A 23,824-nucleotide genomic window follows, 5' to 3' on the forward strand; every position below is an offset into this window, starting at 1 on the left:
CTTATGAAATTCTGAGATTACAACTGCAATCCCACGTAAGTACTGCCTTTTCTTCCCCATTCCCAGTTGAGTCCAGAGTAGTTGCAATCAAGCAAAACATTTAAACATGTTTTTAAATTCATGTTATCCTGAACAAAGTTTCCTTCCCGAGCTGACCTACAACAGTTTTTGCAGCCTCACGCACCACCTAGATTAGCTTTTGGTTTTAACTGGAAAGCTCTGTATGTGCCACATTTCTACCACTCACGCAGAGTTCTTGTTAATACAAGGCTGTTAATGGTGATTTCCTTTGGACACAGCAGAGGAAGAGGAACTGACTGTTAGTGTTTGGGTTCGAGCAACGATTTCTTTCCCAAGTAATTACCGAAGATATTTTATAGCAAAACAGGAACGAATATTCATACAAAGCCAACCAATAATATATAGAAAGCAAATGAAAGCACAACGTCTGCTTCCCCAATCTAGACCAAATAATATTAGAGATATTACAGTAAAACTACAATGTAAAAACTGTTTCATTAAATATAAAGAAGAAATACTGTCAATACATATGCATCCCTAAAACCACTATCACTTCAAATAAAGTGCAAAATTTTCTCATGTTAGTACACATCTAAACATTTATTATTAGTTTAAAAATCACATGGACTTTTTCCTGCTCTTAATATGGGAGCCGTCCTCCATGCTACCGTTCAAAACATCCCATTTGCCTCCCAATATCAGCTCTAGAAAGACTTTTAAAACCACACATTTACAGAGTACCATCTGTGCTCTGTACTAAATAAAGAGAACAGACTAAAAAGTGTGTGTCAGCCATCCTGTTCTCACAGGACAAGGAGTTAATCCATTAGCAGTTAAGCCAGTTTATGAGTCAATTACAGAAGTGTCGCAAGCTTCTTAAAAGCCACTTCAGAAAAGTTTTTAGCTAGGTTAATATAAAAAATGGTTAAATTATCTTCTGTGCCCTGAGGCCTTGAACAAAGACACAAACTTGCTGAAATTTTGAACTGCACTGATTCAGTGAGTATTACCGGCACTGACATCATCATTTCCTCCTGCCTGGGTCTTAGACTTGCAACCCCAGTTATTAAGAGGGAGCAACATCTGAATGATGAGAAAGTGAAAAGAAAGGGCAAGTAAGGAGGCAAAGCTGTTTCTAGGACACACTGATTTTCAGAGAAGGCAGAAGACCTAAATACAAGTTGCAGAAAAGCAAGAAGCTTGCAAAAATTGTAAGGGAATAGCAACACAAAGGAAGAGGTACAATCAGGAAAGGATGAATTTGTTTAATGACAGAAATATATTGGTTCTTGTAGGGCAAGTGAAGAAATTTGAATCTGATGTAGTATGGCAGGAAGCCAAGGAATGGGTCAGCATATCAAGGCAGTTGCAGCAGTGTTTTTGTTAAAGCAGCATGGTGAGGAATGTAAAGGAGTGAAATAGAAAATGACATCAATTACAATACGCAGTGAACGATTAGAGCCTAGACAACAGCTTTAGCTGAGCCGACTGTGGCCTACGGCAGTATTAAATGGAACCAATGAGATACTGTCAGTACAGGCAGATGAGGAAAGAAAGACGACCAAAGATCAAAAGGCAGCATGTCAGTTGAACACAGAAAGACAGTTATGGCTACATAATGAAGCCAGTGACACAAATGTCTCCTGTGTTGTTTTTCTTTGCTTGGAAACATAGGTCAGTCTCAAGAAGACACACAGTGTGCTATATGGATATACAGGGTTTACGGAAAGCAAACTGCCACAATCTCCGACTTGAGGCCTGTCCAAGTTTAACCTGCTGCCAGGAAGGAGCTGCTTGCACAGGGCACAATCCCTCCTTTAAGGCCATGCCTGCATGTCACTGTACACATGCATGAGCAGATAAGGAAACAAACCAAACTGCATGAGCACACCCTGATTTTTCCCCTCTGCCAACCAGCAGGGGCCACAAGCATCTGCAACTACTGGACGGACTGATAACCATATGATGATAAAGGAAGACAAAATTAAGTAGTTCATTTTGGAATGACTGGAATTCATCACAAAGACGGAGTGTGATACTTGGCAGGGCAGAAGTTACCAAGAAATCATCAAGAAATCACCCAAATAAAAAGCTTTTGAGCCTACTGGCAGGGACCTGACTATGAAGGAAGTAAAAGGTAAGAGAGGAAGAGACCAAAACCAGAAGCTTTAAAGAACTTACGCCAGAGAGAAGGAAATAAGTCACCCAGGGGTGGGAGGAGAACGGGTTTTCAACTACAAGAAACAAACCAGCAAAACAGAAGCAGCATGTCCTTAACTTACCTAGGGGTTTCCTACCTAACTGGTGAGTAAGGGTTTCCTCCAAAGTGCTGAGTATAGCCAAGTCAAACAACTACCCCAGCTTCGCCGTAAGTGTTAATATTTTAAATAAAAGCTCAGACATGCTGGTAAGCGACCTAAACAGATAGACGTCTGTAACAACTGGGAGAGCACCAAGTACAGTAGATTGGAGGAAAGCATCTAAATCTCATGCCACAACACAGTTGAACCACAGGGCACAATAACTCAGACCTCTTGGGCCAAGGGAATGCATCATCTGAAAGTCTGGATCAAATCTCAACAACTTTTGGGTGACAGGGGGTGCATACTGGAAGGGAAGGCAAGGGAATGAGATGGTTTAATGAGAGCAGCAGCACTGACAGAATGAAAAACCCAGCCAGCTTCTTCTCACCCCTACCCAGTCCAAGTATAATGATTTCTGTACTAAATAAATCCTTGAAGACTCCTCCACGTAGATTCTCACATCATATATTTAATTAGATGTATTATAGTAGCAAATACACCTTTCTAAATGAAAAAAAAAAATAGCTCACGGTTTAAAAACAAAAGTAGTAATTATTTGTGGACCTAGTAAACAATCAAAGGTGCCTTCAAACACTACATGGAGGCTAGAACCTTCTGTATTGGGTATACCTCATCACACTTGAGGTACGTGGAACTTTTAATGCTTTAAAAACACAACTTGAAACAACTCAGAACAACTTTTGATTACATTCATGTGAATAATCAGAGGATCTGGGGTCTTGATTAACAACACTTATTATTAAAGGGTAGTGATTTTTCCTAGACATGCAATACTTTCATTAAGGAATTAAAATTAAGCTGATTCATCACCACTACTGAAACCTGATGGCAGTTAAGTTGCAAACTGAGTCCCAAAGTAATGCTGATGCATTGAATTAATTTTCAGAAGAGAACTGGGCTAAGGTTATACAAATTGTGTCACGGTTAACATGAAAATGCTCTCCAACTAGAATTCAAGAAATTAATATTAATAACTTGATGCTGTCTAGATTTACATAACTAGAAAGATGTTAACATGTCATTGTGATTACAGACAATGGAGTAATCAAGCAGGGGAGGTAAAAAAAGAATAAAAATCACACAGTATCAGGTATTTAACAGTAAAATCAAGGCATAATATCCTCAAAAATTATGTTTTATGAAAAAACAAAGGACAGTAATATTCAATACAAATTAGCATTCAGATACGCCCAGTTTGTGAAAAGCAGGAAGCAAAACTATGGGGTCTTTTTCAGTTATCCAAACACCAACATATAGATCAGGCTTGTTAAGTTTCATTTACCTAAATTTTTTACACTATGGCAGATGGAGCTATTCATTCCAAGAAGCACAAGCAGTTATGTCCTAGGTTCAGATAAAACCCATGATATCCCATCCCAAGAAGGCTCTGCTAATATATACAGACCAGTGGTTATACTGTTGTTTGTACAGCACTAAGATCCCTGGTGATTAAAAACAATGCAAAGTAAGCACCCTTTAAAAAAAAATTTAATGACTTGTCACTTTAGATGTTCTTAGGGAAAAACAAGATGTAAATTAGGGCATGGTCAGGTACACATTCTGGTATAACCAGCTGTAATTAGTAGCCCACATCAGCTTTACAATTCCACTTATTACACAAACAGTTTGTACTTGCATTAAGTTTCTCCTCATATTTTGGGACCAAAATGGATCACTGGGATCACATAGTCTGGCCTCTTTCAAGACAGTGATGAAAGCTCTCAGCTAGTCAAGTTATGCAACGAGTTCATGATGTCTACTGCATCTCCAGAGCACGTTCTTGAAAGAAATTGAGGCTTAACTGAAAGGACTCATAATGATTAATATATCCTTACAATGTTCTACAGGAAACTGATTAATGATTATGACTCAAAAAAAAAAACCCACCCAGAAACCCAACAAACTTGTTTCCCACTAGATTAGCCTTCAGCTTCCAACCATTGGGTATCCGTGTAGTAGGAATAAGTAACCATACAACCAGAAGGACTCTCCTCTGAATATTGTGCATACTGTGGCTTCATTACTTTGAAGTTCTTCTTGCATGAATCAAACACTCGCCCTCTGTGAGACACATTTACCAGGTCCTCAATTCTTCCCGTAGCTCTTCTATGAACCCTTCTGAGTTTAACAGCATCCTTTTTAGCCTGGTCTCCTAAACACACAGGCTTATGAGAAAATGCTTTCTGTCTACATTTGGCCATTGATCTCCCACTGATGTTTTGGGTTTTTTTTAATAAGTCGGTGATTTCCACAAAATTTGAAAAAGTGGTAGAAATCCCAAAAGTACTCCAGTTCTACGAATTTTGTTAAATCCAATGGCTGTGTAGAGAAGAGAGCACCATTGGACATCCCCAGGGAGGAAAGGGCCGCACACGGCGATTCAGCAATTCTCTGTAGCCTTTGACTCGACAGTACATAAATAGCAAGAGTTGGCCATCACACTGTGCCATCTCTTACCAACATGATGTTTAGGCTAGCAGAGCAGGACATTGGACAATACGGCAGTAACTGTCAAACAACTAAAAGGGTAACACCATGTGCAGCCAGTCACTGCAGCTGTATGGAGTCTAGCTGAATTCTTGCTTCTGTTTGAAGCTTGCACGAAATCATTACAAAACCATCAGCTTGGAAGCAAGTCAACTGTAAAATGAGTCAAAATCAATTGCAGACACTACTGCCTCCAAAAGCACAGCCTCCTTGCCAATTTCTGTGCTTATTAGAATGGCTTCTTGCATTTTCTTTCAAAATATTTCCCTTTTCCCTTTGTATTTGAGAGAATCAAGTGATTAAAGGAGGAACTAGCAAACTACCTTGTACAGTGGGAAGGAAAAGAGGGGGACAGTAAAAACAATTGATCTCAAAGTGCTATGAAATTAAAAACGCGTACTAAAAGACTTTTAAACTTTCCCATTCACAAGTGCTTTTCTATGTTACAAATATGCAATTAGCAACACAAATGAAATATTTCACAATCAACTCTTACTGAAAATGCCAGAAAATGGCATCCAAGTCAAAGGTTTATACCAAGAAGGTGAGGGGGACAGGGGGACAGGCAGGGAGGAAAGTAGACACCTGGTGATTTTAGTACTGTGGACTCTGGAAAGAACTTGGTCAGAGTACATAACCAGTTGCACTCCCAGTACAATAATGTACCCAGAAACAAGAACATGATTTCTAGCTCATCCAGATGGAGCAGGGAAAGAGATACTTTCTCATTATTACCACATACACTGTCAGACTTCGTGCAATAACTTCCTCTCAAAAAATAGTTCTGTGAGCATCAGAGTTAATGAAGGGCATTTCCTATGCATGGTGTACCACATCTTTACTCTCCTTATACTTGCAAAAAAAACCCCACTTCAACACCTGGGGCCCTGTGACTTCCCTTTTTGTCTCCAGCTTCACCTACTCTTATCACACCTTGATGTTACCAGTTCCCAGTTCTGCTACCTAAATATCACCTTGGCAAGTGTCGCTCTTGCGTCAATAAAAAAAACCTGCAGAGAAAAGTGCAATTTGTAAGTTGTGTCCCATCACATTACTCCTTTAGAAGCTTCACCAGCATTGGTTTTGGATGGTGCCTGCCACAAAAGCGGTAGGAATTCCAGCAATCATTCAAATACTGTGTACATCAAAGAGCCTTTTGATACAGGTCATGTTGCAGGACAGTTACCTAATTTCTTCCTAACGCCCTACCTCAAACCTAATCGAACTGCTCCAGCTGATCACCATTAAAGGACATCTGTGAAGTAAAAACTGCAGACATTTGGGGTACTGTCAGCATATCCAAGGTGCTAACAATTCACAGTTCTCAAAATCCATGCATCTCTTATAAACATGAATACTACAGAAACGCTCTCTAATGCCACCAAACCACCCTAACACTGCGATCTCAAGCACATTTAGAAGTTAAAACTCACTTATCAAAAGGATTTATGCTTGAATAATTTGTCTCCGTTTATAATCCCGGACTATGTTTACTCTGTGTAAAATGGGAAGTACCCTCACGTTATTTAAACAGTGGCACTTACTGCTGAAACAAACTAATTTAGAAGACTTACATTCCAGTCTTGAATTGTGAACTCAGTTTTATATATATTCCACAATCATGTGATGACGATTCAACCTCAAAATGGCAAGCACTTTAAAACATGTTCTGTTGGAGGTGGACTACTGCCAAAGGGTCTAATTGAAGAAGTTGCTCTTGATTAGGATTACAGATAAAAAGACACTTGTTTGTGATTTGAGTAAACAAAGAATGTCACGAACAGAGGAGAGGTCCTGAAGAAACACTGAATACACCACCAAAGAAGGTGAAACTGAAATTTCATTTAGTGGAAAACCTGGCAGCAGGAGGAGACAGTATTTATAGATATGGTGAAGTTTGAAGGAGCGTGAGCAATTTTAACTTGATTTAGGCTACAAAATAGTTAAGAGAAGTTTTGGTGGGGATAGAGAAGAAAGGATAGATGACTACTTAGATGGCAGGCTGTGTAACCTCAATGCTACCAGAGCCAGGTGGAAGGAAAAAAACAAACAAACATGCACTATGCTAAAGCCTTGGACACAGATACATAGCTATTCCTTCTCTCTTCCTCTCCCTACTCCCCAAAACCCATAGTATTGCAGCACTACATGATAAAAATACCAGATACTATGTGATTTAATCTCTGAGCAATATTCCCCCACCAGTTTGTTATGAAACACATACAAGATTAAAAGCATGACCAAGATGTAATCCTGCAGGAAAAGGCACAGCTTGATGCAGGGTATGCTCTGTAGAAAAAGGAGATTGGGACACATTTTAATGGATGCATGAGTTTATTGAAAATGAAGCCTTGAAACCACTTTATGCTCTCGTTAGCATTCCCTAACAGCAGCAAACAGAAGTTGAAGTTTGTAAAAGTACTATAAGGTGACTTGATTGATGCATACATTAAAGTGGCCTGCTTGTAGTCAGCAATACCGCTTTTTTTTTTCCCTCATTCAGCTCATATTTCAGGCAGGAAAATAAGCTTCATTTGACCCTGCAGCGAGTTCAAAAATGGCTGTACACTCTACGTCTCTGCATCAGTCTAGAAATTCTCTAAAGCAACACAAAAACATATGTTCTGTAAACCTGCAAGCAGCAAACCCTAGAGGCAGGGTGGCTCAGGGACCCGTTTTGAATGTAGGGAAAGACCACGGGGAGCTGTAACATCACAGAAAGAGCACTCACTGCCAGCTCTGGCCTCAGGCTACCTCCAGACTCAACATGAGCTGCAGCCTTGCCATAAAGAGCCTGAGACTCAGAACTGCTGCCTCAAATAGTAACAAAATACTGTCATCAGCACAGTGCCTCCATGAGGGAGCACCTCCTGGTTCCTGTGGACTTTTTTGCAGAACACCACCTCTAATTTGGAAAAGGAAGAGACAGTATGGCACACCACACTCAAGAGTGAAGCAAACACTGCTCTACACTACTGACAAGTCACACACCACCACCAACTGAAAGAGAACTGGAATACTAGGAGATATTAAAGAAATTGCATCAACCTAATGGGTCCCAGTGTTTTTTGCATTAAAATGGCATTCAGAAAAAAAATAGCACAAAACAGCACAGAAAAACGTTATCTAGAACTTTGCTGGCTACCCCTTCTGCAATTCCGCTTTCCACTCTTACCAGCATCAGAGACAGAGCCACGACAGAAAGCAGACAAAATTTGGTCTTCAGCATCATAGACACAAGATAGCCACACATTTCCAAGTTCTCTCTTTAATCCAACCCTTTAGACAGTTTCTTTACCTTTTCCTGGGACCTGATGAAGATAGCTATCTACAGGAAAGTAAACTATCTCCAATGTAAACAAGAAAAGCAGGAAACAAGCTAGTTAGTAAATGAAAATCCTCAGATGACTCAAAGATGATGTCTGTGTGTGTTATTTTCACACAAAAGCATTTAAATATACTCCATGACTGAAGGACTAACTGCATTTCTGTGGTTGTTCAAAGTGGCTCCAAATGCAATCACAGATGACAACAGCAAACCTTCACCAGACAAGACAGGATCATGTTTTCCTCTTACTCTTAGGTTAGGATGCAGACTGCTGATCCACAAGCAGGAATGGCCATTATCTCAGCCCTTCCAACTAGACTTGATACACGTGGCTTTGCTCTTCAGGAGCTGTGACTAGCGAAACATAGAGGCTGACCCTCTAAAATTTTCAAAATGGAGCATCATTTACCTTAACATTAGAAACATCACATTGCGTAAGAGAATTTTAAATAGTTAAATAAGGTCAGACTGATGTAGGGCATTGGTTGCCAACCTGCAAGCAATGTGATGCCCATGTTACTTTCCGGCAATGCTCATGGACAAGGAAATTCAGATCTGCAATGTAAGCAATCGGAGAGGAAGGTCAGATGCTGACCACTGCATGCTCTGTGCTCTATTCGCATGGCAGAGAAGGGTTGGGAACCATCGACAAGCCCCAGCACTCCCACCCCTAGGCAGAGACCTTCTGCTTTAACCACACTTGACAAATGACACCTTCCTCCTTACCTCCCTCTTCCTCTTCAGAAGGGCTTTTAAAGCTCTTAAATGCCCACAGCTCAGTCACTGTTCTCTTAATGACCCCTGAAGTGTTTATCTTAGGGATGTCATATCTACTTATTGTTTCCTTTCCTGCTTACTCTTGCAAACAGCCTATTTAACTTTGTTCCACATGGTCGGAATACATCTTGTAGAGCTCTCAAGAGAGTTACACGGCATTTAAGTCTAATTCATAAATTAATGCAGAGCCACCACGTCTTCCACACCAGGGCTACAAATGATTCATTTATCAAATAAAATTTCAGCACTGCTAATGTATTTGTAGATTCATGCTTTGCTTACTGGAAAACTCTTACTACATATGAAAGACAGCAGTGGCTACTAAACCACATACATTATTATCTAGCTGTATAGATTTACTGGCGGGGGAGGGGGGAAAGAACAAAAGGAGGAACGAGAGGAGAGGGAAGCTCTCCAAAGCAGATGTTTCCAAGCTTTTTTAAACCTAAGAGACAAGACATAAGACAAGACTTGAAGGAGCAGCTGGGGACACTGAATAAATACAGACATTTAAATGTGACTAATTACATACACATGCTGGAATTCTCAAAGGAAGATCAGGGAGCCAAGCTCCCAGCTCACACTGACTTTCAACAGGAGTTCAGTGGCCTGTTCCTTCAGGCATGCTGGAAGTCAGATGTCATCTTGCTAAATACAGAACACTGCTTCTAAATGTTGCCTCTGGTAGCGTAACCACAGTGAAGCCTACGGATTTTTACAAAGCTATCTGCAGGAGCCCTCCTCTTTGTTAACTACATATGAATGCATGTATCTGCCGATCCTAGCCTATGTTGCTCTGTGAGATGAGAGAAAGTTGTCTGGACCAGCCCAGAGGCCTTAAAACCTCTGGGGAACCACCTTTCTGTGCTAAGCATAAACGTGCTGCATGGAATCTGCTCTAACAATGGTGGGGAAAGGTTTACAAAAAGTATAGGGCCCCCTTCTGAGTACTTCTGTTGTGAAGTAGGAAGGGTAACTGTATATGGAAAGTGGTGTCTCAGAAAAAATCTAGGGAGAAGCACGTGCCATCATTTTTCAGACATATTAATGGAATATACTTGGTCCACACACTCTGTTCATGAGTGAGTTCAAACACTTCAACCTGGCACGGCTGCAGAAAGAGCATCCTTCCCTGGTCCCTGCTGCTCATTTTCCTTCCTCTGCATTACAGGAAAAGAATAGTGCAGTTTCTAGGATGCACAGGATTAAGGCCTGATTCAGCTCAAAAAACATGAAGGGGGCGGGGAAATAAAAAGATGCCATTACTGAAGCAGCTGCCAGAAGCCGTGTGTCAGCACAAAGGGAGGGTATGGACATAAGCAGCAAGACGCATGAGAAAGTCTTGAGCACTTCTTTCCGTGGTCTTAGTACCTTAAAATGTTCATAAAATTATGGACAGATTTCTGGCAAGTGACAAACCACTTCACAAACAAGAGATGGCCTTCGCTTTTCAGATGATGGAAGGTGAGGCCAGATGTTGGTATCCACCAGAAGCAGCAGGTGACTGTGCAGAGGGCCAGGAAGGCTGTGGTTGTAAAGAGCATGAGGAACACAACATGAGATCTTTTGTGAATGAAAGACAGTGAGAGAAGCCAGAACCTACGGAATGAGACTTTTTTCCTAGCACTCAACATGACTCACTACATTGCAGAAAAATACAAACACAGTTACATGAAGGTACCAGGCCACAAAGTCTGTACATGTTGTCTTTTATCTGACTAGCACTTGGGCAAATGTCTGTGCAGGCTGTAGGTCTGCTCTCTCTGTATGTGGTGAACATATGACACTTCAAGAGCCTGCATCCTGTGTCCTGTAACAGGGGCAAGAGAAACTTATAGAGACCCAGCTGACAACTGCATCCAAGCCAGTCACTAGGACCATCAGGTTTCGCAGCAGTTCCACAAAGGGAGCCCAGAAGTAGCTAAGTGTTCCCAGAAGGAGCATGCAAAAGTGAGAGCTGTGGTTCTTACAGAGGATGACAGGAGGAGCCACCGGGGGACACAAGAAGTCTAAGTGTGGTGTCTGCATCTGTACTGTCAATTTAACTTTTAAATCCCCTAATGCTTCTCCTTATAATCTCTTTTGCAGAGATTCAGTCCAGGAGATTGTGCTGTAGCAGCTGGCAGAGACTAGGGACTCTGATGAAGCACAACAGCTTAGTGGTTTAGGGCTAAATGAAAATATTGAATGCTTCATAAGGAGAAGCTATTAGGTAACAGTTTTTAAACTGAGTTTTTTGCTTCCGCTGCAGAAGTTAAGGAAGAAGCTAAGGAAGCTCACACAACTTTTGCATTTCAAAATATTCTATTAATTCATGTTAAAGAGCTCAGCACTTAACAGTTTTCATTTGCCCTTCCATTCATATGAATTTTCCCATCCACCCATCCAGCTGACTGTTCACAGTGTGCTCCATGGGACTGCAGGCTGCTCCAGCAAGGCCCCAGCTGCTTTCAAGTCTTTCTGGAATGCAGAGGTGGTGGCAATGCAAAGGCTCAGGGGGCACACTGGTGAAGACCTATGGGTAAGTTTGTAAGAAAACTGATCTTTATTTATTTTCTGGATAGGTAAAAAAGTTTCCGTATTAGGCCTAGTCTTCGTTCAGCCTGCATACATGTCTGAAAACAAGCACTATTCTGGGGCTTAAAAAAGCATGCATCTCTAAGGTATTTTTAAATAGCTGCCCACTGGAAGAAGCTTTTGTTCTCCTCACAGACCTGAATTGTTTAACCAGTTATATCTATGAGGCCATTTGTGGGGTAGTATTTATCTCTGCAACCAAGAGTTCCATTTAAAAAAAAAACAAACAAAAAACACTTAAAGGAAGTCAAGGAAGTTCACAAGACAAGCGTTAGATTCATCAGAACAGACTGTTTTTAAGATGAAGTGATTCTAGGTTCTTGCTCATGGCTTTACAGCTTTGTCTTACTTCATCACTGCAAAAAATTCATGAACTGTCCATAAGAAAATCAGTTATTTTCACAAAACTCAGTTAGAAGCTGCACTCCCCTAATACAGCCAGTCTCTGCTTTTCACTCATGAACCACTTATAACAAAGGTTCTGCCTCCCTTACTCTTGCTACTCTTCCCACTGGCAAATTCCAGCCACACAGACATTTAGTTGAGCATTGCGTAATTACCACACTCTTTTCTTACATGCCTACACACAAGAACCAAACTATCTATGAACAAACCTGAACAAGATTTCAGATCATGTGGAAAAATGTTAAGAGCTGCAGTTTGCTGTATGCCTTCCTAAAGCAAACAGTATGGCATGAAGAAAATGCTGGACTACATTCTGAAGAGCCTTTTTTTGCCCCCAATGTAATCATTTCCCTTTCTTTTTCTTCATCATTCCTTTTCTCACTCGTAAGACACATTGCTGTGAAAACCTGCACCGATGGAACTACATGCTCTAGAAATATTTTTATTTCTCAGTTCCCTTATCTAAACTGCTAAACTCTATTCTCACTTACCACTCAAATAACAAACAGCCATGGAAACTAGCCAGAGCCAAACAGAGTGCCCAGGTCAGCTACGGAATAGAAGACAACAATGGGAAAAGATGGCTTCAGCAGACAAAAAAGCTTGCTTAGGCTCTGATTAGGGCTGGATTTAAATCAAGATAAACTTTGAAGATTATGATTCAGCGGTTAAAACCTCTGGATTTTTCTATGCATTTCAGCTAATACATTGTATTTACTGAACAATACCTTGCAAATCACGGTTACAGAATGGTTCACAAGTCAATCTAAGTATTTTCCCTGCATTGTAGAAAGTGAACGAAACAGTCGTCAAATCAAGGCCATATAGGCAAAAACTTGAATAAAGATTTAAAACCTGTCTGGTCAAATGAACAGGATGCTGCACACTGCCGTATTGTTCACGTTGTCATTGTCTGATTGCTTTTCATGAAGCAAGAAGCTGCGCGTGTTACGTGTTAAGAGGTGCCTTTTCAGACACCTATTTCTAGCATTTCAGGAATTTCACTGAAAAATCCATTGGTACTATAATGTTACCAGGTCTCAATCAACTGAAGACAAGACCTTTCTAAGAAAGCTGGCTGTGGTATGGTATACTCTCCCAGAACAAAACGAAATGAGGCTAACACTTCTGAAGGTCCTTCAGTGTACCACCTAACTATCCAAAACAGACCATGCTGAGAGTGGACCTATGTCTGCAGAGTCCCAGACGTCACAGGGTCTTAACCCACAATTAGGGTTCGAAGGATATGGACAGAGGCCTTAGTGGCTATATCACACCACTAAGGAGTGCACTACACACTTCCAGAAAGGCCAAGGCAAAAAAAAAAATACAAAATCCGGTACTCAGGACTACTGTGCTCCTTTTTCCTCTCTCAGCACAGTATCCTCAAGGCCTGGTCTGATCACAGTGCAAGCTCAGTGGATAAGCCCACTGTCCTGTGTGTCCCACACGCACATATACCCTTCAGGCAGCAGATACGGTGGGGTAGAAACACAAGAAACTGCCTTTTCCCACCTTCTATTTCCCCCCTTCCTGCAAAGCCCTAGGACCTATAGCAATACAAATAACTTTTCAACAAAAGATGCCAGCCTAGGACTTGGTAGATGCAGATTTGAACTCTGGTTTCTCAGAATGCATGTGACCATCATCATTCAGTCATATTCAAATTGCATGAGGGAAAATGACACAATGAGAGTCCCCAGGCAGCAGTTAAAAGAAGGCTGGGCCCTCCAGGTGGTGCAAAGCTATATCCACATAGCAACTTTTGTTCTAAAAGAGGTACAGCTGCGTTCCAGTGACATTGTGCCCTGGTTAGTAAGTTCACTGGAGCTCAGACCCTACACAGCAACTTGCACCAGACTATCCCTGTTATTCACTCTGCCTCATCACAGCAGCCTGTGGAGAGAAAGATTTCAAACATGTCTGCTCTCAGAGCTCTGGCAGGGCCTGGATGGCTAGAGAGTATATGCACAGGCACGCAAGATCACATACTCCGGCACATCCTCATATCAACAGTGTGCCTAGAAGGATGGAGGTCAACCACGTGGCTCACCTCCATTTGTTAGCAGGTCCTAGATGTAAAGAATATCATAACAGCTTATTAACAAAGCCTCAGTAACAAGGCAGTAGCAAAGGCAGTAACAAAATGATGTCAAATACTGGTCAGAAAATAAGGCTAGTGAGAACTCTCCTTGCAGAGCATTTTTTCTATTGACACAATAGACAAATTGCTAGATTCCTGACAGAAGCCAACCAGCTCTGCCACTGCTCCTGAAGTAGCCACCTGAAAGGCTTTGGTGTGGTCAGAGAGCAATGGCCTTCCAGACCCTTCCTCAGAGGAAGGCGAAATCTTGACTCCCATCTGAGTCCTCCGGCTTCTAGCTTTCAACTCATTTGAGTGAGATTGGATGGCTGATTCTGAGACTGCTTTAATAACTGATGGCACACTTCTGTTTGTCGAGTCAGGTCTGTAACACTGTCACTAAACAAGTTGTGCTACAAATTTGCTTAGCTGGTAAGGTCCTTAATGCAAATCAGAAGGACATTACTATTACCCTTTGATAACTTTTTAGTATTTATGCCATGACTAAACTGGATAAGTGCTTTGTTAACATTTAAGACTATTGGTAAGAAAATTACGTAGATTATGTGGAGAGAAAGAGAAGAGAAAACAAAAAAAACCTCACATCCTATAAATTCATAAGGATGTCATTGATTAAGAACATTCAGTGCCCAATCAACATTTTGATTCCTCCAGCTATTTTTAAATGAAGCATTGCACGCCATCTGTAATCAGTGTATTTCTAATAACTCTGCAGTTACATGTCAAATCCTACCGTGTTGCAAGCTTATGGCAGACGACACCAGTGTCTGTTATGACTTCGCTCAGTCTCAGCTCAAGGTGGACCTTCCCCTGAAACACACCAAAAACACCATATGAAAAACTAGTTTTATGCACAGCCAGACACACCATTCCAACTTAAAATAAAACAAGTCAGCTAATGCAAGTAATTCCAGAAGCAGTTTAAAGATTAAGAAACAGCTGTAGAGCTAAGGTATTTCACCTGCCAGAAAACCTAGATTAGTAGCCATTTCACTAAATTTCAGCACATAATACCCACCATTATTTTATTTCTGTGTGTTTTACTAGTTGAGGCATATGTAATGTCTGTGGTCTGACACAAAAATGTGTTGGAGCTTTACCTATATTTAGCATTTTAAATATTAAGATCTGCAATACAGTCATTGATCAGGTATCACAGCAGTGTATTATAGATTAATACCTACAGGTTTTAAATATTAGAAAAATAAAAACTATGAAATAATATAAACTGAGACAAATATCAATAGAACTACATTGAGCAACTAACAAAAAAAAAGTTCAACCATGTTGCTAGCATGAATAGCATCTACTATTACAGTCTTCAACTCCTTACCATCCCATTAACTTTATTATGGTGTGGGCCAAAATGTTATGCTCAAATATGCTAAGAAAATAAAGGCAATCACAAATACAAACTGCATTTCTCTTATTAACTCTATTACATTTAAAAACACGAGCATCCACGCCCACTGGCAAAAACTCAGCACCAATGTATACATAGCAAATGAAAAATGCATTTTGTTATTGATTTATTCCCATTTAAAAGAAGGGCTGAAAGGAGGATCCAGGGAACTACAGGCCTGTCAGTCTGACCTCAGTGCTGGGGAAGGTTATGGAGCAGATCATCTTGAGTGCCATCACACGGCAGTACAGGACAACCAGGTGATCAGGCCCAGTCAACACAGGTTTATGAAAGGCAGGTCCTGCTTGACTAACCTGATCTCCTTTATGACAAGGCGACCTGCTTAGTGTATGAGGGAAAGGCTGTAGATGTTGTCTACCTAGATTTTAGTAAAGCTTTTGACACCACTTCCCACAGTGTTCTCCTGGAGAAACTAGCTGCTCATGGCTTGGATGGGTGCATGCTTTGCTGGGTAAAAAACTGGCTGGATGGCCAGGCCCAAAGAGTTGTGGTGAATGAAGTAACTCCAGTTGGCAGCCAGTCATGAGTGGTGTTCCCCAGACTCAGTACTAGGGCCAGTTCTCTTTAATATCTTTATCAATGACCTGGATGAGGGGAGCAAGTGCACTCTCAGTAAGTTTGCAGATGACGCCAAGTTGGGTGGGAGTGTCAATCTGCTTGAAGGTAGAAAGGCTCTGCAGAGGGATCTGGACAGGCTGGATCAATGGGCTGAGGCCAATGATACGAGGTTCAACAAGGCAAGTGCCGGGTCCTGCATTTCGGTCACCACAACCCCATGCGATGCTACATCCTTGGGGAAGAGTGGCTGGAAAGCTGCCTGGTGGAAAAGGACCTGGGGGTGTTGGTCAACAGACATCTGAATATGAGCCAGCAGTGTGCCCAGGTGGCCAAGAAGGCCAATAGCATCCTGGCATGTATTAGAAATACTGTGGCCAGCAGGACTAGGGAAATGATTGTCCCCCTGTACTCAGCACTGGTGACGCCCCACTTCAAATAACATGTTCAGTTTTGGGCCCCTCACTACAAGAAAGACATTGAGGTGCTGCGGCATGTCCAAAGAAGAGCAACAGCAACAAAGACAGTGAAGGGTAAGACAAGTCTTATAAAGAGCAACTGAAGGAACTGGGATTGTTTAGTCTGGAGAAAAGGAGGCTGAGGGGAGACCTCAAGTTGTGCCAGGGGAGGTTTAGATTGGGTATTATGAAAAATTTCTTCACAGAAAGGGTTATCAAGCATTGGAACAGGCTGCCCAGGAAAGGGGTTGAGTCACCATCCCTGGAGGTATCTAAAAGATGTGGTGGGGACATGGTTTAGTGGTAGACTTGGCAATGTTACATTTACAGTTGGACTTGATGATGCCTTGAAGGTCCCTTCCAGCCTAAACAACTCTATGATTCTACTCTAACACACCATCACTGCCCAATCATCTTCTGCAAATCATCATGGCTGTAACTGAGTCATTCACCTTCATAACCACCTCCCCTCCACCCTTTTCACCAAAGGACCCTAAAATCCACCCTGTTAGTTAGTCAGAGCTTTAATGTGAGTGTCATCTGTGACGCGGATCTACCTCAACTCATACAAAAAGTCTGTTGCCACCCCTTTCATACTTCCAGATTTGACCGTTCCTCTTTTTGCACGTGACCAGAACTCTTGCCAGAGACTTCACTGTCTCTTCTGACTGGTTACAGTAACCTCCTAGTCTATGAGGATGTCTATTCTGTGCAACAGAGGAGAGTGAGGATCAAACCTTGGCCTCGAGTTGCACCTACACTGCTAAGATCTACTTCCTCTACAGAAGATTTGTCTGGACGAAAGCTGGTGAAAGCAGTCCAAAGCAGAACAGGGAGTGCAGTAATAATTAAGTAGCATGGACGCACAGAAGTTCAGTTCAAGCTCGTTCCTTGTTCCTTTCACATTTAGCTCAGTAGTATAAAGAAACTCTGAAGTCAGTGCCTGAATATTTGTCCTGAAGAAGCCTATGAGGGATTCTGCTTCTTACTGTGACTGTCATTCTCTCCCGTTCCTTGTATACCCCTTTTCTCTGTACCATTCTTTCTGCACTATCATGAATGCACGCTTTCACTCCTCACAGCTCTGTCACCTACTTATACCTTCAGTATTCTGACTCAGTAGCAGTTTTTCTCTCTGAGGGCTGGAACACAGGCCTTTCAAGTACATGTGGCAGATGATACTGGTGTACATCCAGAAAACAAGAAAAGACCTCTCCAAGCTGTATAGAAGCCCGTGTTGGAGAGGCATCACAGCAGTTCACTGGCATTTTGAAAAGGAAAGGACACAAACCTGTGTGGGAGTTTAAAATCATGGCTCCTGACAGGTGTCCTTTGCATGATTTTAAACAAAATAATAAAAACAAACAATGTAAAACCAAACCGGTCGCATTTGGCTGTCTGACTCCTTATTCTTCATGTTTGTTTCAGCAAGACACTAATCCTCCTTCATCCTGTCAGTGTACGCAAATGTCAACATCTGTCGTTTTGTTTTACACTGATGCTTGTCCCCATGAATAAGTGAAAGATTTCTCTGCACAAACATGTAAAGCCACTTCTAGACCACCTCTTTAAGACTCAGTACCACTGCAGTGCCCACCGTACCCGTGCATAGCAAGGGTGAAGCACACAACCAGCTCAGAACTCTGGTTAAGCAGGATGGTTTTTTGGCTTTAGTTTTACCTACTTTTTCCCCTACTCTTCACTGTTCTCTCTTCCACTGGTCACATTTTTATCACAGGAGCTAAATCACCAGCCTCTGGAGAAGAAATTTACATTATGAAGCTGTAAAAACATTGCTGCCATCTTCGCTGATATCCTGCATATTACTTTTACTAGAGAAATCAACTCTAATACAAGTTTTGAAGAAATTAAGAGATAGGAACAGAGATTTAGGAACCTTAGAGAAAATATCCCTTTGTAGAAAAGTACACGTAGAAAAATATCCCTTTGTAGAAAAATAGTGTTTTTATCGAAATATTTCTGCTAATCTTAAAGCCAAGACTGACCTCTCTCAGGAAAGAAAGAATGCTTCAGTTCACTTAGGTAAGCCTGAATGCAAACCTACTTACACGCCCAAATTGTTCTCTCTCACACAGACTATGATGGAAGCTCCCTGTTTTAGAAATCAAGCTGCAACAATCTTTTTAAGTCAGCAGTACTTTGCACATTTTCCCATCTACATTAAGTACAAAAATATAGTGCCGCCTCCTTTGGGCTCAGAGCCATTTTTTCCTTGTAGCGCTCATTTTTCTCTTGTGAAGACTTTGAAAATGGTCAGCTGCTCAAAAAGTGACTCAAAGCTTCAGACAACAAAACGGAGGTCATGCGATCACTGGGACTGGCAGCCCTATGACTATTCCCAGAACACCTCCTTACTTCCAGTTAAAAACTCAAATACATAAATATATTAAAATAAGGCTACAGTAACATAGTTGCAGGCTTAATTCACAGAAAATATAACTCCTACATAAACAGAATGCTTTTTCCCAAATCAATTATACCATTAGGCAAAACATAAGGATACATCTGAATAAATTTACTCCTGAGCAATACCATTAGTTGGTTTACAAAACACCAGATTACACATTTTTCAAAGGGAAGACAGAAAACTATGCAATGAATCACTATCATAAAAATCAACAGTTAATCTAACCAACAGAAGGTCAACTGATCACCTACAGTGGATTAAATGTGCCACAGAAACATGGAATTGCCATATCTTTATTTACTGACATTTTATAATAAAGAAATTCTTATTTTTATTATCAAAAGAACAACTGTGATAATAACAAGAGCTTCCAACTATACTAGGTGCGCACAGTTATTGACAGCATTTATAAGCAGGAAAGATCAGATAATGCAGCAGGATAAGAAGTATGTTGTCCGTTTTATTGCTGAAACACCATGACTTGGTCCTGCTCAGACAGAATCCCTGTTGCAGAGCCAGGGATTGAGTCCTGTGTCCTAGCCGTAAAGCTTTTTTCCCCCCTTAGCATAGAGAAAAAAAAAAAAAAAAAATCAGAGAAGAAGCTGGAGGTTTGACAATTTCGAAGTAGAATGCATTAATTACTAAAAACGTTTCCATAAAAAAAAATATTTCAGGATGTTCCTAGAAGCTGCTATGCTCATTAGCATACCCTTCACATTTGGAAGGGCAGGACTTTTCAAGGAACAAGCTGAAGGAGTGCCAACTCAACTGCTGAACGCTTCCTTTTTCACAAACTCCGGCTGACATGGATGGGTGGGTTCACAGGTTGTACATCCTTCCTAATCACATCTAACTGCATAATGGGACCAGCTGGCTTCCATTTTTCAGTTCTTGATTAAAGAAGTCACCAGTAAATTTCTCGTAGGGAAGCAGACGCGTTCAAAAGGAAACCAGTAACAAAGAAAACTTCTAAAGGGCCTTACCAAGGCAAAAAAAATATTATACTATGCATGTTAAATATACCCTTTATTAAAAAAATAATAGAGTGACATTCCAGTCTCGTTAACATTCTCATAATGCTAACAGGCATCAGCAAGAACTACATGCACAGTTATCTGAAAAGCAAAATGAAACTGATGATAAGTTTGCAAAGAAAAGAAAAATCAGAATCAAAGTCCTGTTTTTATAGATACTGGAAAAGCCTGCCTCCAGCCACCCCATTTCTCCTTGGAATGCAGCTGAGAGTTACTGTGGACTGAGACACCAGAAGACAGTTGTAAAGCAAGTAAAAGTATACAAATGGTACCTACCTGTATCATGTTACCAGGAGTTGCAAATTTGCTGTTTAAACACAGTATGTTGAAGGAGAAAAGAAAACACATGACTGCAGATTATCCTAAAGTTATTCTTATGACAAAGTTCTGCCATCCTGGCATGAAGCACTTTTAGCATCTTGAAAAAGCAGTGGGCCTTATTTAGAGGCAGTGTTTGCAAAGTCACTGGGACACCACTGGGAGCCATTTCGGAGTGCAGTTATGTACACACATTTTGGCCTGGAATCTGACACACACCATGTGATCCAGCGACTGACTGTCAATTCAGATGCAACATCTGATCTAACTCAAAACAGATGCAATCTGGTTTTTCAGGGAAAGAGTTATGAAAAAACACTGACAAACACTAGAAACTTCTGTGCTCTATCTAAGGCTCTAGTAAATGCACAAAAAAATTACAGTGTGTGTGCCTAAGTTCAAAAGACAGGAGCCAAATCTACTCAGATCTCTTAAACCATATCTTTAAGGAAGTATCAACTAGATCTCCATCCTTTTTGTTACTGTAAAACAGTTTTTAGAAATCTTCCACTTTTTAAAAAGATCAAAGGAAAAGAACAAATCTTGACTGTCAATTTTAAACAAAAATATATAAAATATACAATCTGCTTGCTTGAATATTAAATATCAAGTCAATTATCTTCATATACAGGGCTCACACAGCACTATAATTCTCTCTTCTACAAAACAACAGTGGCTGGTATCACAAAAACTCCAAAAAAGGGTATTTGTCTACTATTAAACACCTGCTGAACAGGAGGTTTGTGATCACCCACCATTCTCACTAGCCTACCCAATTTTTCTGGGGAATTTCCCCTCCAAGGTGGGAGTGCATCTGCGTGGAAGTTTTCCAAACGTTTATCCCACATGGGGACCCTTATCCTAGCACAGTTCCCCAATCTCATCAGCTCCGTAGCTCAGCTCAACCCTGACCCATTGCTCAGGAGTGTGGAAAGAGGGACTGGGACCCAACTTTGGCTCTTTACTCTTCTTCCTGCTGGTACAGAGTGACTGCAGGCTGTCTCACCCCAGCTCTTGGAGATGGAGGAGGGAAGAGATGTAACAGGGACAGGCTGTAAGGGAGGAATAGGCTTAACCCGTGATATGACTAGTGCCAGCTCCTCATTATTTTGGAATCTCAAGTTTACAATTGTGATACCTCTGGTGTGTTGGTTTACTTTCCATTGCTGCAAGTTGTCTGGAGAAAGGAGTGTTGGAAGAACTCAGCACGGCGCACAGACCACTCCAAACTATGCGATAACCTGTTCTGTTGTTTTCTGTGTTTTTCCAAACTTTATTTTGGGACATAGCAAATGTTATTAGACAGATCTGGTCTAATTTCAAACCCTCTTAGGCAACTTTCAGCGATGTCACTTTCTGGCACTGGTAAAGCTTAAAAGCAAACAATAAAACTGATCCAAACTCTTAAGGGCTCACTAAATGCTGTCTATGAGCGAGAGAGGAAAGACGAAGGGTGCAGCTACTGCTTTAAGTAAATCCAGCCCTGCAGTATTATCAGCAGCCCCACATAAGGTCACAGCATAATGGCAGGTTCGAGAGCAGGAGGAAGAGTCTGCTGTCTACATTTGCTGCTGTAACAGTTGCTCCTTCCTTTAGCAGAGGGCAGCAGGCGGCTGGGAAAGGTCTAAGGATCACGCTCCAGATCACAGCCTGTCTGCTGGACCACAGTGTGGTACACAAGAATCTGGAACAAAATCCAGCCTATCGCTGAGGAAAGTGCAACAGCCCTAACGAACACCGCATGGATTCATAAACACTGGGCAAATCAGAACTGATGTCTGCTTGGTCTCCATATGTGCAAGCATGTCAGAATTGCTCAGTAACTGGCAAACATCTTCAAATGGCACAATATTAACCTTCCTGCTTCTCTAAAGGAAGAATACCTCCATATGGTCAAAATCCTTATAATTAGTCATGTTTTCCCCTCAAATACTTTGATGCAATACAATATGTAGATACTGTAAATGAAAGACACCTGGCTTTCATTTCCCCAGACAAACTGTGCTCTGCAGATGCAGAATCCAGGTATGTTATTTTGAAAAAATGTAAATTTATTATTCAGCAGTACAACATGCCATATCACCAACTAGCTTTTTAAAAGTAACAGACCAAAACCGGAGAGACCGTCTTACCCCTTTGTGCTGATAAGTCTGAGGACAACTCTCTTACATTCACATATGGAGGAAGTCTTGCCGCAAAGCAGGATCTGGTCAATAACTGGTCTTTTCTTTATCAAACATTATTTACCATTGTTGACACGATTCAGTTCTCTGAAATAATTTTGTTGTAGGCATGTAGCCTTGAGAATCTCCCCACCCTATCAAAACAAAGATTTCAACTCTTTTCAAAACACCTCAAAGAGAGAAACCTAAAAGCCACTGTTCATAAAATAGAGGGTAACACCCATGTATTTCCTGTGTGCGGTGGGAAGCCGATACCAAGCCTGGAAGCAGCTTCTTCTTTTTACAATTTGCATATACCCATGCTTACAGTAGGTTATACACAATGCATCAGTGACTCATCTTTACGTTAGAACCATTTAAATGCCTACACAAAGACAGTTACTGTCAGTGTTGGACGGTGGGCATGTAACGCTCTTAACTGTTTAATAGAGTAGATAATTCTGCCAGTCACTGGAGCAAAACAGCTCAGCAAAACAGTCACTGAGCTGCTTCTCAAGACAATTTGCTTAACCTATTTTTTTGTAAGAATATGGTTTTTAAGATAAGTAACAATTAGCAACAGAGCCGTTCCAGTTCAACACAATTTGCTCTACATATATAAAAAGCATTGATTTAGACAACAGGAAGCAGGCAGATATTGGAGAGACAGTGGCAACTTCCACAATATTATGAAAGAAATAACAGAGTAACACATTTACAGCTTCCTCTGCAGATCTGGGATAATCTTCTCTCAACTGTCACCCAGGACAGAACGGGGAAGAGCTAATTCAAAAGCTTGTGGTAAAACCTTGGCATTGCTGAAGTCATGGCAAAACTCCCACCCTGGCAAGGCCAGGATTTCATTCATGAAGCCTGACGCTTGGGATACGGATTCTGCATTCAATGGGAAGGTGCTGACAGAGGAGGAGAGTTTTTTTGAGCAGCACAAAGTGCCCTGGATATATTCTTCCAGCTAACATACAGGCATCATTTCAGAGCCAGTAGTAATTTACAGTACAACAAAAGCATTTTAGGCATACTTGCCAAACATACCTGTAAGTAAAGTTTTCCACTAATAACGTATATTCCACCACTTGTACACACTCATATCAGTCCATACTCAAGAACAGGCATGTTTAATGAACAATAGTCAAAAGGCCTCTGTAGGCAAAATGCTAACGTGCTAGAAGGAGGAGGAAGGGCTTTTGGTGTCTGAAGAAAAGTACTTCTTAACATCAGTAAATCTTTTGCACAAAGCTTTGAGTACAGAAGGTTAAAATGTGAGACAATTTGCTTCCTCAGTGTTGGTTATCTGCCCTTTACAGGCTTTTTTTTTTTTCTTAAAGCTGATAGCCAAATAGATATGTTTCAGATACAAAGTTCTTATGAGGAGGAAAGGGAAATGAGCAATTTTCAAGTTTTT

At 41.0% G+C, this 23,824-nt stretch overlaps 1 protein-coding gene across 5 annotated transcripts in view; it reads right to left on the minus strand.

The window, feature by feature from the left end:
- Positions 1-23,824, minus strand: part of RASA3 (RAS p21 protein activator 3) — a 184,131-nt gene that overhangs the window by 39,903 nt on the left and 120,404 nt on the right. For all 5 annotated transcript variants that reach the window (XM_054191445.1, XM_054191454.1, XM_054191421.1 and 2 more), the window contains one exon: positions 14,757-14,833. In XM_054191445.1, the coding sequence (XP_054047420.1) occupies positions 14,757-14,833 (77 nt within the window). The remainder of the gene's footprint in view (positions 1-14,756; positions 14,834-23,824) is intronic.

The sequence above is a fragment of the Rissa tridactyla genome, chromosome 1, assembly GCF_028500815.1.
Source record: "Rissa tridactyla isolate bRisTri1 chromosome 1, bRisTri1.patW.cur.20221130, whole genome shotgun sequence".
In the NCBI taxonomy this organism is placed as follows: Eukaryota; Metazoa; Chordata; class Aves; order Charadriiformes; family Laridae; genus Rissa; species Rissa tridactyla.